A 15784-nucleotide genomic window follows, 5' to 3' on the forward strand; every position below is an offset into this window, starting at 1 on the left:
AATCTTCATTCATTGGCTCTAGATACAATTCAACCAAACAAATACTAAACGTTTTGATAGCAAACAGAAGAAAGTTTATACATTTTTGTTTGACATGTTCATACATGATGATATTTCATTTGCATTTCATCAATTTATCCAACAACACGAAAAACATCACATCACTGGGAAGTGACAGAAGCATTCAATACAAAGCAATACCACACACCATTATTTACCATGGAACAAAAAAAACAATTGAATACACTGCAGTGTAAATGACCACAAATATCATGGACAATTCTAGCAAAATCACCTACATATTCAATTTCAAATTTTTAATTGTTAAAAAATAAATGAAAATAGAACAATATCCAAAGAAAATGTCAATCACTGATGGTATTCAGATATAAAGCTTAAATCAAAATGCAATCTAGTCTATTCTATAATTTAAAGTATCTGTTTGTTTAATTGTTTGCTTTTTGATGAGCCTATTGCAAGGCCAGTTGCCTTGTTCTAATGTACCCTTTCACCATTGTCCTTGATCGCCTGGCAAGAATTGGATACTTCTTTATAAGTTCTTTATAAGTTCAAGACATTCTAACTTATTTTTGGTGGAGTATTAAGCTTAAAACACTTTTTAAGGCCATTTTCTACCACGTCTTCTTCAGCCTAGCTCCAAGGTGTTCTGACTGTGGCTGTTCGTTTTTCCTAAAACACAGAAATACAGGCTATTTTATAGACAAAAAAAAATCACTATATTTTCATCTATTTTTGAGCACTAAAATATGAAAGTGTGTTCTTGATAGTCCTCTTTAGGATAAATAACCATAAAATCCTATATTAAAACATGTTTTATCAATTGAAGTTGTCTAGGAATTAGCAACAGTGCCTCTGCAAGTCAATATATAAATATGACCTGTATTCAAGATGATGTGTTTTCACTGATAACCTTTATATTATTTGATTTCTTAATTTGTACAATAAAATGGGCACGGTAAGCAAACTCATTTTTCTGTAGCACTGACCTGAGCAACATGTCTTACAGTGCTATATAATATACATTGTTGTCCATGTTAAACATGTTTGACTTCAGGATTTTATTTGATATGTAGAAATTCAATTCAAGGCCTTTCTGTTAAATACAATTAGATATTTTCACTGTAACTTTTTACACTGATCAGTAACATGACACACATTCTGGCTAATTTAAACACTGAATAGGTTTTTTTTAAGATTACAAGTATGGTTGTTACACAAAATTAATTGTACACTAAGGAAGACAACAGAAAAGCCTGATCACAAAAGTGCACTTACTCCTTTACAGAAACAACACTTTTTAAATCAAATTTGCTTTAAGAATAGAAATTTCTAATTGTTACAAATTTCAATATGATTCTTACATGGTTTGTGCCAATCCCAGCATTTACGACTGCTTCGAGTTGACCTATGGAGAAAAAAACATATTATATAGGCAAATAGGTCTGCTATGTTTCTTAACGTTAACAATTAATGCTATTTATAATAATGAAACAGGTGTCTCTCGACAAGTATTATTTGAATGAAATTGATGTACATTAACAAAACCTCTTTCTGAGGACTTTTCTAAAAATATCACCTCCAATGGAGGCCAGTTACTTTTATTAGACACCATGCCTGTATTGAGATCTCAGGTATTTCAAATTTCCTTGATGCCTATTATTTAAAATGCAGTACTGGTTCTGAAATATTGAAGGTGTAGTGTTTTTAATACAGGAGATAATTTATCTCAAACACACACACACAACTATCTCTACACAACTAGGCTAAAAGAGACATGTTGCAACAAAATGACATAGTATTTTGTCTTTTGAACCTCTGGTTTTTTTTATTTTGTTCTGTGGTAAGCATAATACTGAAAAGAAGTATTCAGCTTTACTGATTGTAAGCACATACAGGTACATATATTAATTATTTCGGTTAATGATAATGTTATTTACATACAATGATGTACAACCAAGATTGTGAAATGACCTTCAACCTACCACTTGAATGATGTCAAACTGATTTTAATATCTCTGGTGGTTTGAATTTCTTATTTGTTAAGCAAATTTCTACATGTAGTCATCACCTCAAAAGACAATGAATTTGGTCGAACACCCATTGATGTCCAAATGAAGACACTTCATTCCAATCACTTTGAACCCATTATGAAAACTACATTCCAAGACTAATTCTTTTACAACAAGGGCAAATCTATACATGAAAACATCAAATATCAGGCACCCGTTCATCTTATATTATAAAAACGATAAGTGTACCTATTTCAGTCCCTGGTTGATCAACGGAGGCATCAACATTATCAACATCCACATCATCAGCATCCCCATCATCAGTATCAACAGTATTCACATCATGGCACTGTCCAGCTGCAATACAAAAACATCACATCACTGAAAAGTGACAAAAGCATCAAAAACAGAACAAGATTATACATTATGGTATTTACCATAGAAGAAAAACTACTGAATATAGTGCAGTGTGAATGACCTCCAACTGAGGACAATTCTAGCACAAACACCTCCAATTGAGGACAAGTTAATACCTTTGGACAACACATAAAACTATTTCATAAATATCTCTTGTTTCAAATATCATCCTAATCTAAGCACTTCAAACAATTTAGTCTTTAAGACAGGAGGCACGTTTAAAGAAAGTATTTTAAAGAAAACCCACTGACAACCAATATAAAAAACTTCTAGTTAAGAAACAAGAGCTGTTATAAGACAGCGCGCTTGACTACGCCGCTTTGACTTAGAAGTGAAAACAATAACAATGTTATATGTGCCTGTCAAACACAATAAAACAATCAAATTAAAAAAGTGAACAAGAAGCGGGATGTGACAAAACCAGGTTTTTAATGATTGGCAGAAGAGATTCAGTTTCAACTGCTTTTTTCTATCTTTAGTAGCAGTGACCTTGATGCCATGGGCCCCAAACACAATCCCATGGAAGTCCTCCATAAACTCTTCCTACATATTAAGTTTGGTCACAGTATGTCAAACATAGCTGAAACAGTAATCTATTTTTAGTAACTGTGACTTTGACCCAAGAGGGCCGAAAGGCAATCCATCAAAGCTCTGCATATTGTCCTATATTCCAAGTTTGGTCACACTATGTCAACCCTTACTTGAGATATTCAGTACCGGTACTTAGCATATTTCTATTTTTAGTAGCAGTGACCTTGATTCCATGGGCCCCAAACACAATCCCATGGGAGTCCTCCATAAACTCTCCCTACATATTAAGTTTGGTCAAAGTATGTCAACCATAACTGAAACAGTAATCTATTTTAGTAACAGTGACTTTGACCCAAGGGGGCCGAAAGGCAATCCATGAAAGCTCTGCATAAACTTGTCCTATATACCAAGTTTGGTCACACTATGTCAACCCTTACTTGAGATATTCAGTACTAAGCATATTTTTATTTTTAGTAGCAGTGACCTTGATTCGATTGGCCCCAAACACAATCCGATGGAAGTCCTCTATAAACTCTTCCTACATATTAAGTTTGGTCAAAGTATGTCAACCATAACTGTTACTACATTTTCCTGTTCTACAGAAGTTCATTACTTTTATTTGGATTGGTTTTTCTTACTGCTTAAAGACCGACTGAATTAGTTTCAGTAAGTTATCTGTCCTCTGAAGGTACCTTCACCATTTTTACTTTCCTGGGCTCTGTTAAGGTAGTGCGTGGATTCCCTGTGGGCCACTCACATTTTTTCATATAGGTTTTCCAATTTAAAAACTTGATTATTGTACCTGAGATGTTAAATTTCTCCGATTTTTGATAGTTAGAAATAAGTTACTTGGAGTTTATTTTTTTATACTGTGTTTGTCAATTTTTGACACTCGACAGAATTGTTTCAAACTTACAGCCTAAAGTTGCATTATGGCTTGCCTGAGCAGCTAAGTATATCTAAGGCATTTATTAATTTCATAGTTAGTTTGGTTTTTACAGTGTTATTTCCATTTGAATTTAATTAATGAACTTGAATTCTTGAATAGATTGTATAAAAAAATGCAAACATCTCAGTTGTTCTTCACACCCAACCTCCCTGCCTTTGCCCTGTGTCGAACCTGAGGGTTCTTGTAACCGCCCGTGCGGCTTACTACCACTTGTTGAGGTTCGGTTACACAGTAATCTATTTTTAGTAACAGTGACATTGACCCTAGGCGAGCGAAGTCAATTCATGAAAGCTCTGCATAAACTTGTCCTATATACCAAGTTTGGTCACACTATGTCAACCTTTACTTGAGTTATTTAGTATAAGCATATTTCTATTTTTAGCAACAGTGACATTGACCTAGACCATAACTCTAGGGGCCCAAAACACAATCTCAGAAAAGGTCTCTATAAACTCTTCCTATATACCAAGTTTGGTCTATTTATTTCAAACCTAGCTAAAATTATTCCATTCATAAGGTGACTTTGACGCTGCCTCCCACCAGCCGCCCGAACAATGACGCAAGTTGATATTCAAATAACTGGTTTTCCCTTTATGAAAATGTGGTTAAGAATATATATAAAAATGTGCCTTTCAAAAAATATAAAAAGAAAATTGAAAAAAAAAATCATTCCCATAATTTGTATTAAGGGTTAAAATGGAGTTATGTTCCTTGTTCTAAGGTGGTCGTCAATAATTATGCAAAGTATTAAGGGCATTGAATGAAGGGTATAGACGTTTTTTTTATTAAAATCCCAACTTGCCCTACAACTTTAACCTGCCCTTTAACTTTAACCTGCCCTAAAACTTTAACCTAAGTCAATCAGGGGCCATAACTTGTATTAAGGATAATATGGAGTTATGTAACCTCATTGTGTGATAGTCCTAAACAATTGTGTGAATTATTAAGTCAACTGAATGAAGGGTATTGGACTAATAAGTGAAAATCCCAACTTGCCCTAAAACTTTAACCTGCCCTAAAAGTCTAACCCAAGTCAATCAGGGGCCATAACTTGTATTAAGAATGATATGGAGTTATGTAACCTCAAAGGGGTGATGGTCCTGAACAACTGTGTGAAGTATTAAGTCAATTGAACAAAGGGTATAGAAGTTGTTAATAAATATCCCAACCTGTCCTAAATCTTTAACCGAAGTTCAATAGTCAATCAGGGGTCATAATTTGTAAAAAGGATAATATGGAGTTATCTAACCTCATTGTTTGATGGTCATGAACAACTATGTTAAGTATTAAGTTAATTGAATGAATGTATTGGACTTCTCTAAGTGAAAATCCCAACTTGCCCTAAATTGCAATTTCTAACCGGACGCTGACACTGGGGTGAGTAGTATAGCTCTCCTAATTCTTCGAATAATCGAGCTAAAAACTATATTCCAAGGCTTATCATAAAACAATTTTTTTTTGCAATTTTGCTCAAATATCAGGCACAAATTTATCTCATATTATAAGAAAGATAAGTGTACCTATTTCAGTCCCTGGTTGATCAATGGAGGCATCCACATCATCAGCATCCACATCATCAGTATCATCAGTATTCACATCATGGCACTGTCCAGCTGCAATACAAAAACATCACATCACTGAAAAGTGACAGAAGCATCAAAAACAAAACAAGACTATACATTATGGTATTTACCATGGAAGAAAAACTACTGAATACAGTGCAGTGTGAATGACCTCCAACTGAGGACAATTCTAGCACAAACACCTCCAATTGAGGACAAGTTAATACCTTTGGACAACACATAAAACTATTTCATAAATATCTCTAGCATTTAATTCCTTTAAATCTAGGCACTTCAAACAGTTCTGTCTCATAAGATAGGAGGGACCTCTACTGAAAGTATTTGATAGAAACCCCACTGAAGACCAATATCAAAACACTGCAACTTAAACACTGCAACTTCTAGTTAAGAAAAAAACTATATTCCTCTAGGCTTATACTAGAACAAAAAATAATTGTAATATTACTTTAATTACAGGCACCCATTCATCTTATATTATAAGAAAGATTAAAGAACCTATTTCAGTCCCTGGTTGATCAACGGAGGCATCAACATTATCAACATCCACATCATCAGCATCCCCATCATCAGTATCAACAGTATTCACATCATGGCACTGTCCAGCTGCAATACAAAAACATCACATCACTGAAAAGTGACAAAAGCATCAAAAACAGAACAAGATTATACATTATGGTATTTACCATGGAAGAAAAACTACTGAATACAGTGCAGTGTGAATGACCTCCAACTGAGGACAATTCTAGCACAAACACCTCCAATTGAGGACAAGTTAATACCTTTGGACAACACATAGAACTATTTCATAAATATCTCTAGCATTTAATTCCTTTTATGCTAGGAACTTCAACGTCAGTTCAGTTTCATAAGACTGGAGACACCTCTACTTAAAGTGTTTTATAGCAAACCCACTGACGACCAATATTTAACACTTTGCAACTGTTAGACCTTTAAGAAAAAAACTAAATTTCAAGGCTTATAATGGAACAAAATTAAATTGCAATTTTACTTAAATATCAGGCAACCATTCATCTCATATAAGTAGAAAGGTAAGTGAAAAAGCGTACCTTAATTAGTCCCTGGTTGATCATCCGCGGCATCTACATCATCAATATCCACATTATCAGCATTATATCATCAGTATGAACAGTATCCACATCATCAGTATGAACAGTATCCACATCATGGCACTGTCCAGCTGCAATACAAAAAATCACATCACTGAAAAGTGACAGAAGCATCAAAAACAGAGCAAGATTATACATTATGGTATTTACCATAGAAGAAAAACTACTGAATACAGTGCAGTGTGAATGACCTCCAACTGAGGACAATTCTAGCACAAACACCTCCAATTGAGGACAAATTAATACCTTTGGACAACACATACAACTATTTCGTACAAGTCTCTAGTATCTAATTCCTTTAACTCTAGGCACTTCAAACAGTTCTGTCTCATAAGATAGGAGGGACCTCTACTGAAAGTATTTGATAGAAACCCCACTGAAGACCAATACCAAAACACTGCAACTTAAACACTGCAACTTCTAGTTAAGAAAAAAACTATATTCCTCTAGGCTTATACTAGAACAAAATATAATTGCAATTTTACTCCAATAACAGGCACCCATTCATCTTATATTATAAGAAAGATTAAAGTACCTATTTCAGTCCGGAGGCATCCACATTATCATCATCCACATCATCAGCATCCACATCATCAGTATCAACAGTATTCACATCATGGCAATGTTCAGCTGCAATACAAAAACATCACATCACTGAAAAGTGACAGAAGCATCAAAAACAGAACAAGATTATACATTATGGTATTTACCATGGAAGAAAAACTACTGAATACAGTGCAGTGTGAATGACCTCCAACTGAGGACAATTCTAGCACAAACACCTCCAATTGAGGACAAGTTAATACCTTTGGACAACACATAGAACTATTTCATAAATATCTCTAGCATTTAATTCCTTTTATGCTAGGAACTTCAACGTCAGTTCAGTTTCATAAGACTGGAGACACCTCTACTTAAAGTGTTTTATAGCAAACCCACTGACGACCAATATCTAACACTTTGCAACTGTTAGACCTTTAAGAAAAAAACTAAATTTCAAGGCTTATAATGGAACAAAATTAAATTGCAATTTTACTTAAATATCAGGCAACCATTCATCTCATATAAGTAGAAAGGTAAGTGAAAAAGCGTACCTTAATTAGTCCCTGGTTGATCATCCGGGGCATCTACATCATCAATATCCACATTATCAGCATTATATCATCAGTATGAACAGTATCCACATCATCAGTATGAACAGTATCCACATCATGGCACTGTCCAGCTGCAATACAAAAAACATCACATCACTGAAAAGTGACAGAAGCATCAAAAACAGAGCAAGATTATACATTATGGTATTTACCATAGAAGAAAAACTACTGAATACAGTGCAGTGTGAATGACCTCCAACTGAGGACAATTCTAGCACAAACACCTCCAATTGAGGACAAATTAATACCTTTGGACAACACATACAACTATTTCGTATAAGTCTCTAGTATCTAATTCCTTTAACTCTAGGCACTTCAAACAGTTCTGTCTCATAAGATAGGAGGGACCTCTACTGAAAGTATTTGATAGAAACCCCACTGAAGACCAATACCAAAACACTGCAACTTAAACACTGCAACTTCTAGTTAAGAAAAAAAACTATATTCCTCTAGGCTTATACTAGAACAAAATATAATTGCAATTTTACTCCAATAACAGGCACCCATTCATCTTATATTATAAGAAAAATTAAAGTACCTATTTCAGTCCGGAGGCATCCACATTATCATCATCCACATCATCAGCATCCACATCATCAGTATCAACAGTATTCACATCATGGCAATGTTCAGCTGCAATACAAAAACATCACATCACTGAAAAGTGACAGAAGCATCAAAAACAGAACAAGACTATACATTATGGTATTTAACATGGAAGAAAAACTACTGAATATAGTGCAGTGTGAATGACCTCCAACTGAGGACAATTCTAGCACAAACACCTCCAATTGAGGACAAGTTGAACAACACATACAAAACTATTTCTTAAATATCTCTGGTATAAAATTTCATTTAAGCTAAGCACTTCAACCAGTTTTGTCTCATAAAACTTGAGGCACGTTTACTGGAAGTTCTTTATAGCACACCCACTGACAACCAATATTATAACACTTTGCAACTCCTAGTTAAGAAAAACACACCATATTTCAAGCGTATCAAAGACAACAAAAATCTTCAATCACTTATGCTTTCTCAAACCAGGGGACAATTCAATACAATTTAACAGAGCAACCTTGGAGTTTACCAATTGCACTGACGGCAAATAAAAACTTCCTAGTAATTTTAATTGTAAACAAAACATGTACGTTATACCAAAGAATTACTCTTTATTTAAAATAAAGGTCGGGGCATGATGGTGAACAAGCATGCAAAGTTTCAAAGCCAGATGTCAATGGACTTTGAAAATATTTGAGGTGGTACGTAAACTTTAACGTAAATTCTAAGAAGAAAAAAGGGCATAATTTTCTCAAAATGCTTGATAAAGTTACCTCTTCCTGTGTACAGGTTGGGGGAATGATGGTGAACAAGCGTGCAAAGTTTCGAAGCCATATGTCAATGGACTTTGAAAATATTTGAGGTGGTACACAAACTTTAATATAAGTGGTTACGCCGACACTGCTGCCGACGCTCGGGTGACTAGGATAGCTCTCCTTATTCTTTGAATAGTCAAGCTAAAAAATCATTGGTTAACACCTTATGCTGGGGCCTGAACTATAACTTTCTGCCAACAAAGTTATGTCCTGTTATACATGTAAAATAGGTGAGTATGTATTTTCCCCAATTCTGCGACAATATTTTCCTTTAGATTGTCCTATTTATGAAAAAACATTTGATAGAAATCAGGTAAGAATTGGCCAAGAAAAAAACTTTGTCTGCAATAAAATAATTAATTATGCCTCCACTAGAATATGTGAATGCAAATGTTTATATGGCACATTATCACTTACATTCATTTCTACTTTGATAATAATTATATTTTGCTTTTTTTTTTTAATTATGCTTTCTTGTTTTAAACAGTATTCTATTTTACAATCAATTATTGGTTACAATCAATTGATTAGATATTGGCTGTAATTGGAAAGCTGTTGCTATTTATATACTGTTTAACTGTTATATATAACAGTAAGTCACTCTAAGATGAATTTTATGTATTTTATCGGATATACATGGTAAAGACTGATTTAGACTCTTAGATTGTTTTTTAAAAGAAATAAAAAATAAACATTATATCATATCTTGCTTTCAACCGGCTAGTGGTAACATTCAATCGTATTTGGAGTTTTTTTATAAAGATGAAATTAAACAAAATGTACGCCGTTAAATATGATATTGTTTTGGACTTCTGCTACATTAACAATAAATCTGACTGCAAAACAACCATGTATCTTAAAGATAAGTGTTTAACATCACATCAGTTCACATACAACTTCTGAGCATAAGCGACAGTAAATTTTGGACATATAGATCTATATAATTTTTGATTTTTGATTGTTTTAATTCCTTATGACCACACTTGACTTAAACATTAACATTAGAAAGTTAAGGTTAGTCACTGTACCCTAAACAGAATAATTTTGCATTCACAGTCACCTTAACATAAAAAACATAATCGGGTCATGATTCTTTGTCGGTAGGGTTTGGTTGTCTTGAAAACCTATACAAATCATATTGTAGTTTATTTTTCAGAGGGCTACAAGTTTGCTAACAGAAGTCGTACCAACACAAACTCGCACCAATACGAGTCGTGCAATATACGGACAGGTCGCCCCACATATGTATTATATAGGCGGTATGGGTAGATTCATATAAGTAGCTTGTCATATAGACTTTATATTAATTTACCATCATCAATTCTTAATCAATAAAATACCTTTAAAAAAGATATCCAATAAATATTGTAAAATTTGACAGAAATAATATGTACTACCGTATATAATCCATATGCGGGGCGACTTCTCTCTATATATGGGGAGACTTCATAGAAGTACTAGTTTGTGTTGGTACGACGGCTCTTGTAATCATGTGTTTGATGAAGTTCATGCATGGTTGTTAGCTACAAGCATGATTGTATGCTAGTCTAAAAAAATAGACGTGTTATACAGGATTCTTCCAATACCTAACGTCTAAACGGGTTTGTGCAAAAACAGGGGGTTTTTGACACGTATTGAAATTTTATTTCGAGAAGAATTTTATGTTTGAAATAGGTAATAAAGGTTTATATTCATATTTTACCATGTAACTTGTGCAAATATATTTTGCACAAAAAAAGCATTAAATTGCAATAAAACGAAACTTGACTAACACAGACTACAATTATGCCAAGCTTAACAACAATGCGTTGTTAAATTAAACCACAAAGGTTACACTTGAATTATTTTTAGACAATACCATTCTCTTATTACACTTAATGCACCTGTCAATTGTAACCTCGCCCCCCCCCCCCCAGGTCCGGGGGTATACCGGGGATAGCCGGGGAAAAGGGTTGTGTTTTTATTTTCCAGGTGCCCCCGCAGGGCCGGGTGACCGCGATGGTTTAGTCATAACGGCAAATTTAGCGGAGATTGGGCCTTATATAGAGTCTCTGGGGTGCGGGGGCATTTGGTCGGCGTTTAACAATCAGTTCGTCCCCGCAAGGCGAGGATTTTGCCCGGTGTTTGCTGGAATGAAAGTCAAAGTCCCGGCTATTCCATTGGACCTGGGGGGGGGGGGGACCGTGGTTACAATTGGCTGGTGCATAAGTGTTTCATGAAACCAGTCATCGATATTAGACTTTTGGATGAACAAGCCTGAATTCTTAAACTTTTGCTTGGCATCATTTTTTTTAACAAGCCCTGCGCCCTGTATAAAATTCAGAATTTTAACAAGCCCGGAAGACATTTTTCCAATGCAGGGGTTGCTAATTCATACTGATCTGTCAACAAAGCATCACCAATTTAAACTACTAGCAGGTGCCCTTTATCTTTCCACTCAATAAACTTAGCGCTGGGCTCTGTCATTCTTGGCTAGGAAAACAACAGGTGGGACATGGACGCTTAGAGTCGCCAAATAAAAACCGTCTCTGAAGACTGAAGCTATCATTCATCAACGACAACGTACAATTATTTGGACTAAGATGTATGCTATTAAGCATAATGCTTTAATGCACTGCTTTTGTAGATACATAAGCTTTAATAAATTAAACCATTCAAAAATAACTACTGGCGAATAGCTGGTGTTTAAACATAACAGCTGACCAACTTAAATCTTGTTTTGTTCATTTTTACAAGAATACTGTACACTGAATGTCTCCGAAAACTCGTCGTGTTGACATAATTCTTTAAATTAGCATAAAAAATGTAATACATTTCTATTTCAAAGAAAAGTATATAGTTTCTTATATAAACAGCTAATGGGCACATCATAATTGTAGAAACCATCACTGTATCTTCATTTTAATGAAATTTTCCGTTTCCGGGTCAGACATCGCGAAAACATATGACATTCTCAAAAATCAATCGAAGTAAACAACGTCTGGTCATGACCGTATCATACTGATAAGATAACACCTTTAAACATATATTTTACGATAAAATATTGTTATAAAGTAAATTAACAATTGAAAACAGATGTTTCACTCACTTGATGATGCGCGTAACACCGCCAATCGAGACCACTGGAGTGTGACCAAAAAAGAGGCAAAAAATGGAAATTTACGGACGGTCACGCACTTCCCATACACTTGACCCTTCTGACCTCCAACTGAGGACAGTCCATTTTTATGATATTATTTTTCGTTTCAAGTCATAAAACGAACTTTGAGACTACCTTAAAAAAATGCCAAATGAGACCGTCCTCAGTTGGCGGTAATGGTCTCAATCGTTGCTGTTATTTCTAAGGATTGTCCTCAGTTGGCGGTGTGTGCAAACCCACCACGCACGCACGCACGCACGCACGCACGCACGACACACACACACCCACACACACCCCCCACACACAATCGCACACACGCACCCACGCACACACGCACACACACACACACACACACGATACGATAAAATATATGTTCCAAATGGTAAAAATGATGATCCTGAAGTTAAATGGTACAAAAAAAGTTTGTAATCGAAAATAGTATGTACAGTTTATATATATATATATATATATATATATATATATATATATATATATATATATATATATATATATATATATATATTGTGTGTGTAAGTATCATTGTTTTAACTGTTATTAAAGCTTACTGAGCTTATTGAACACGTACATGAGCTTCTCATGCTAAACGTGACGTCAATGCTTTTTTATAGTGCGCATATTCTATTCTTTTAAGGTATACTATTTAAGTCATGGACTATCATCAGTTCAATTTGTGCTTTAATGAAACCCTGATAACGGATTCGAACGCGCAACATGAACATATTGAAGTGCAGGCAGTATCAATTAGTTGGCTACTAATTTTCCAAATGGCTAAAATGATGATCTTGAAGTATATGTATACCGCTTAGATGTCAACTCATTGCTTGTTTTTACCAATACCGAATTATTCTGTTTCGGCAATGCACTCAATGCCCATGATACAAAAGTCAACATAGCTACATTATCCTGCACTTTGCCGTGCGTACAATGGCTGTGAACGCGTGTGTGCATAAATGACTGCATGGGATAGCGTGTATGAGTGTGAGAGCGTGTGCGTGTTCGTGTGCGTGTGTGTATGTGTGCGTGCGTGTGCGTGCGTGCGTGCGTGCGTGCGTGCGTGCGTGCGTGTATGTGTGTGCGTGTATGCGCGTGTGTGTGTGCGCGCGCGCGCGAGCGTGTCCGCATACCTGCCTGCGTGCGCACGCGTTCTTGAGTGTAGGATGGTTTGTGGGGTGAGTTTTTACGCATTCTTACGTGCGTGCTTTTATTGTACCTGCGTTATGTGCGTGTGTTTGTATGTGAGTTATAACCACCCTAAATGAGCTTATATAACCTATTTAACTATAGTTCATTTATAATCAGTGCTATAATGATTTGATAATTTTTATTATTCAGAGTTTAACAGAAAAAAACATGTTGAATTATGAATTAAACAGAAATAAACAATTGCTGTTAAATAGTATTGATCAGTTGTTTGTTCAAAACTAAGCTCTTATTATTAACAATAATAATATTACGTATAACGTAATGTTAAACGTTTTAATACAATACGTATTGAATAAGAAACAGGTATAGGTGTTAGATTATTTGATACTGCGCAAAAAACGAAGTCGGTAAGGTACACTTTTCTGGATATCAGGTGATTTGTAACATTTAAAAATGTTTATATTTATTGTAATCTTAGGTCATAATTTATTTATTCTTTTTGTTAAATCTTTTAAAAAAATACCTTAAATGTATATCTTAACAAACAAAATGCTTTATTTTATACACAAGAATGATACACATTTGAAAATATAAATACATCGCAAAATAACGTCACTAGTACACAATTATTATAGATTCCATGTACTCACAATGATATTTCCTACTTTTACGAATATTATTTAAATCAAAAATTTACATTAAACGATCGATATATTTGGAGGATTCATTCATTTTGCGTTCCTTAAAAGTTTTTGTGCATCCTATTTTCCTTTTGTCGGAACTCTAGAGTAACATCGATCGATAACAACGGGTTACTTATAAGCCCCGCCCATATTGGACGCTGATTGGTCAGTCTTATTTGAAGCGGCTAGTCTGACAGGCAGTCTGCGTCATGTCAGTTCATTATTGTTAGAGATCATGGAGGAAAGCGCCGGGCAACTGATAAGCCCCGCCTTATCTTGGTGATGATTATGCAATCGATTATCGGTCAGCTGGTTTGACTGGCATCTGCTTCATGTACGGTAGAAACCAATCGCAGAAGATAAAATATTTACGCAATTTGATATTGAGAATTTTAGATAGGTTTTATTTTATTCTATTCCTGCCGATTAAGATTTGATTTGAAGCGATAATTTGGACAAATTAAGTTTCTTCTATGACATCAGAACATATTGTTTTGTAATACATGTGTGGCTTATTTAAATATTATGTATGGGTAATATTCAGGATGATTGAAGCTTTTATGTGTAAAACATAGATTGTTGCAGTTTAGTTTTGTGAGTTTACCGATACTGAAACTGTTCCCATATTCCCGTTCACACATTTCAGAATTTTAAAATAAAGCTTAAAAGCTGCACTTCTTTATCATGCCATGAAATACCAGCCATTTTTTCCAGTTTTCATTTCTACGCGAGAGTCAACTTTAGCTACACATTAACCCCTAATTGACCGAGAATCAAAGGTCAAATTCTCATGTTATCGTGCCTAGGGAATTGCTGCGGTTTGGGTCAAGATTTGGAAGAATGTATTTAATTTAGCCAAGAAAGATATTAAGAAGTATTAAGTGTTACGTAATTATTGACAAGTTAAAATTAATATAAACTTATACATAAACTATCTTGTTGGTCTTTAATAACAGCTGCACTCTCACAGTTATACCATTTCTGTGAGAGTGCATCTTTAATGAGTAACATTCAACTGTTTTAAACAGGTGGCAGCTGTTAATCAAAATGGTACGCTTATGAAAACCGTTTTATTTGTAATGTAAATGTAACCTGTAATGCCTTATATAAATCTAGTTGTATTTATCAATCTAATGTATTTAGGGGTTTTACTAAGCGTATAGATATTAATTTTACAAAGGAAGCTTGATTGATTTCGCATTTTATAATAGATACGAAAACTCTTAATTATTCATTTTAAAAGCTTTGCCGTTGATCAATGTATTTTTTTTTTATAAAACTCGTTAGTACTGTCGAACCCGATTGCCTCGAACTCATACGGACAGGCAAAAATACCTCGAGCCTCGGAAAATTCGAGCCAAGCGGGAATGGTTATTTTCAGTATAATGAAACATTTTCGGGCCAACGAGGAATTCGGGCCAAACGAGTTAGAGCCAACGGAGTTGTACTGTATACGTAAACACCATGTAAAATACAATCGAAACTTGAAAATATATCATATTGGTGAAATTGAACTTCGAATGTCAAATCTACTTCAATTGTGTTTACATCATCATGAACACATTCTAGGGCACTGTGAATTCATTTTCGTATAACAGATGCATCTTGCATTTTCTTCATACCTTGATCTGTGT

General features: G+C 34.7%; 1 protein-coding gene across 1 annotated transcript; it reads right to left on the minus strand.

Moving 5' to 3' along the window:
• Positions 1-281: 281 nt before the first annotated feature.
• On the minus strand, positions 282-12052 carry LOC128242430 (uncharacterized). The gene is made up of 6 exons (XM_052959578.1): positions 11911-12052; positions 6006-6113; positions 5448-5540; positions 2280-2387; positions 1383-1426; positions 282-690 (listed from the first exon to the last, which is right to left on the minus strand). The coding sequence occupies exons 1-6, from the start codon at positions 11942-11944 to the stop codon at positions 652-654; spliced, it is 426 nt and encodes a 141-aa protein (XP_052815538.1). The 5' UTR covers positions 11945-12052; the 3' UTR covers positions 282-651.
• Positions 12053-15784: the final 3732 nt, after the last annotated feature.

Source organism: Mya arenaria, chromosome 8, assembly GCF_026914265.1.
Source record: "Mya arenaria isolate MELC-2E11 chromosome 8, ASM2691426v1".
NCBI lineage: Eukaryota > Metazoa > Mollusca > Bivalvia > Myida > Myidae > Mya > Mya arenaria.

Excerpts from the sequence above, each read along its gene's own strand:
- LOC128242430 (XM_052959578.1), bottom strand. The coding sequence starts at position 11,944 with ATGTCAACACGACGAGTTTTCGGAGACATTCAGT. Across the intron at positions 2,388-5,447 it reads TCAACCAGGGACTGAAATAG|CTGGACAGTGCCATGATGTG; the intron begins GTACACTTATCT and ends TTTGTATTGCAG. Across the intron at positions 691-1,382 it reads CTGGGATTGGCACAAACCAT|GAAAAACGAACAGCCACAGT; the intron begins GTAAGAATCATA and ends TCTGTGTTTTAG.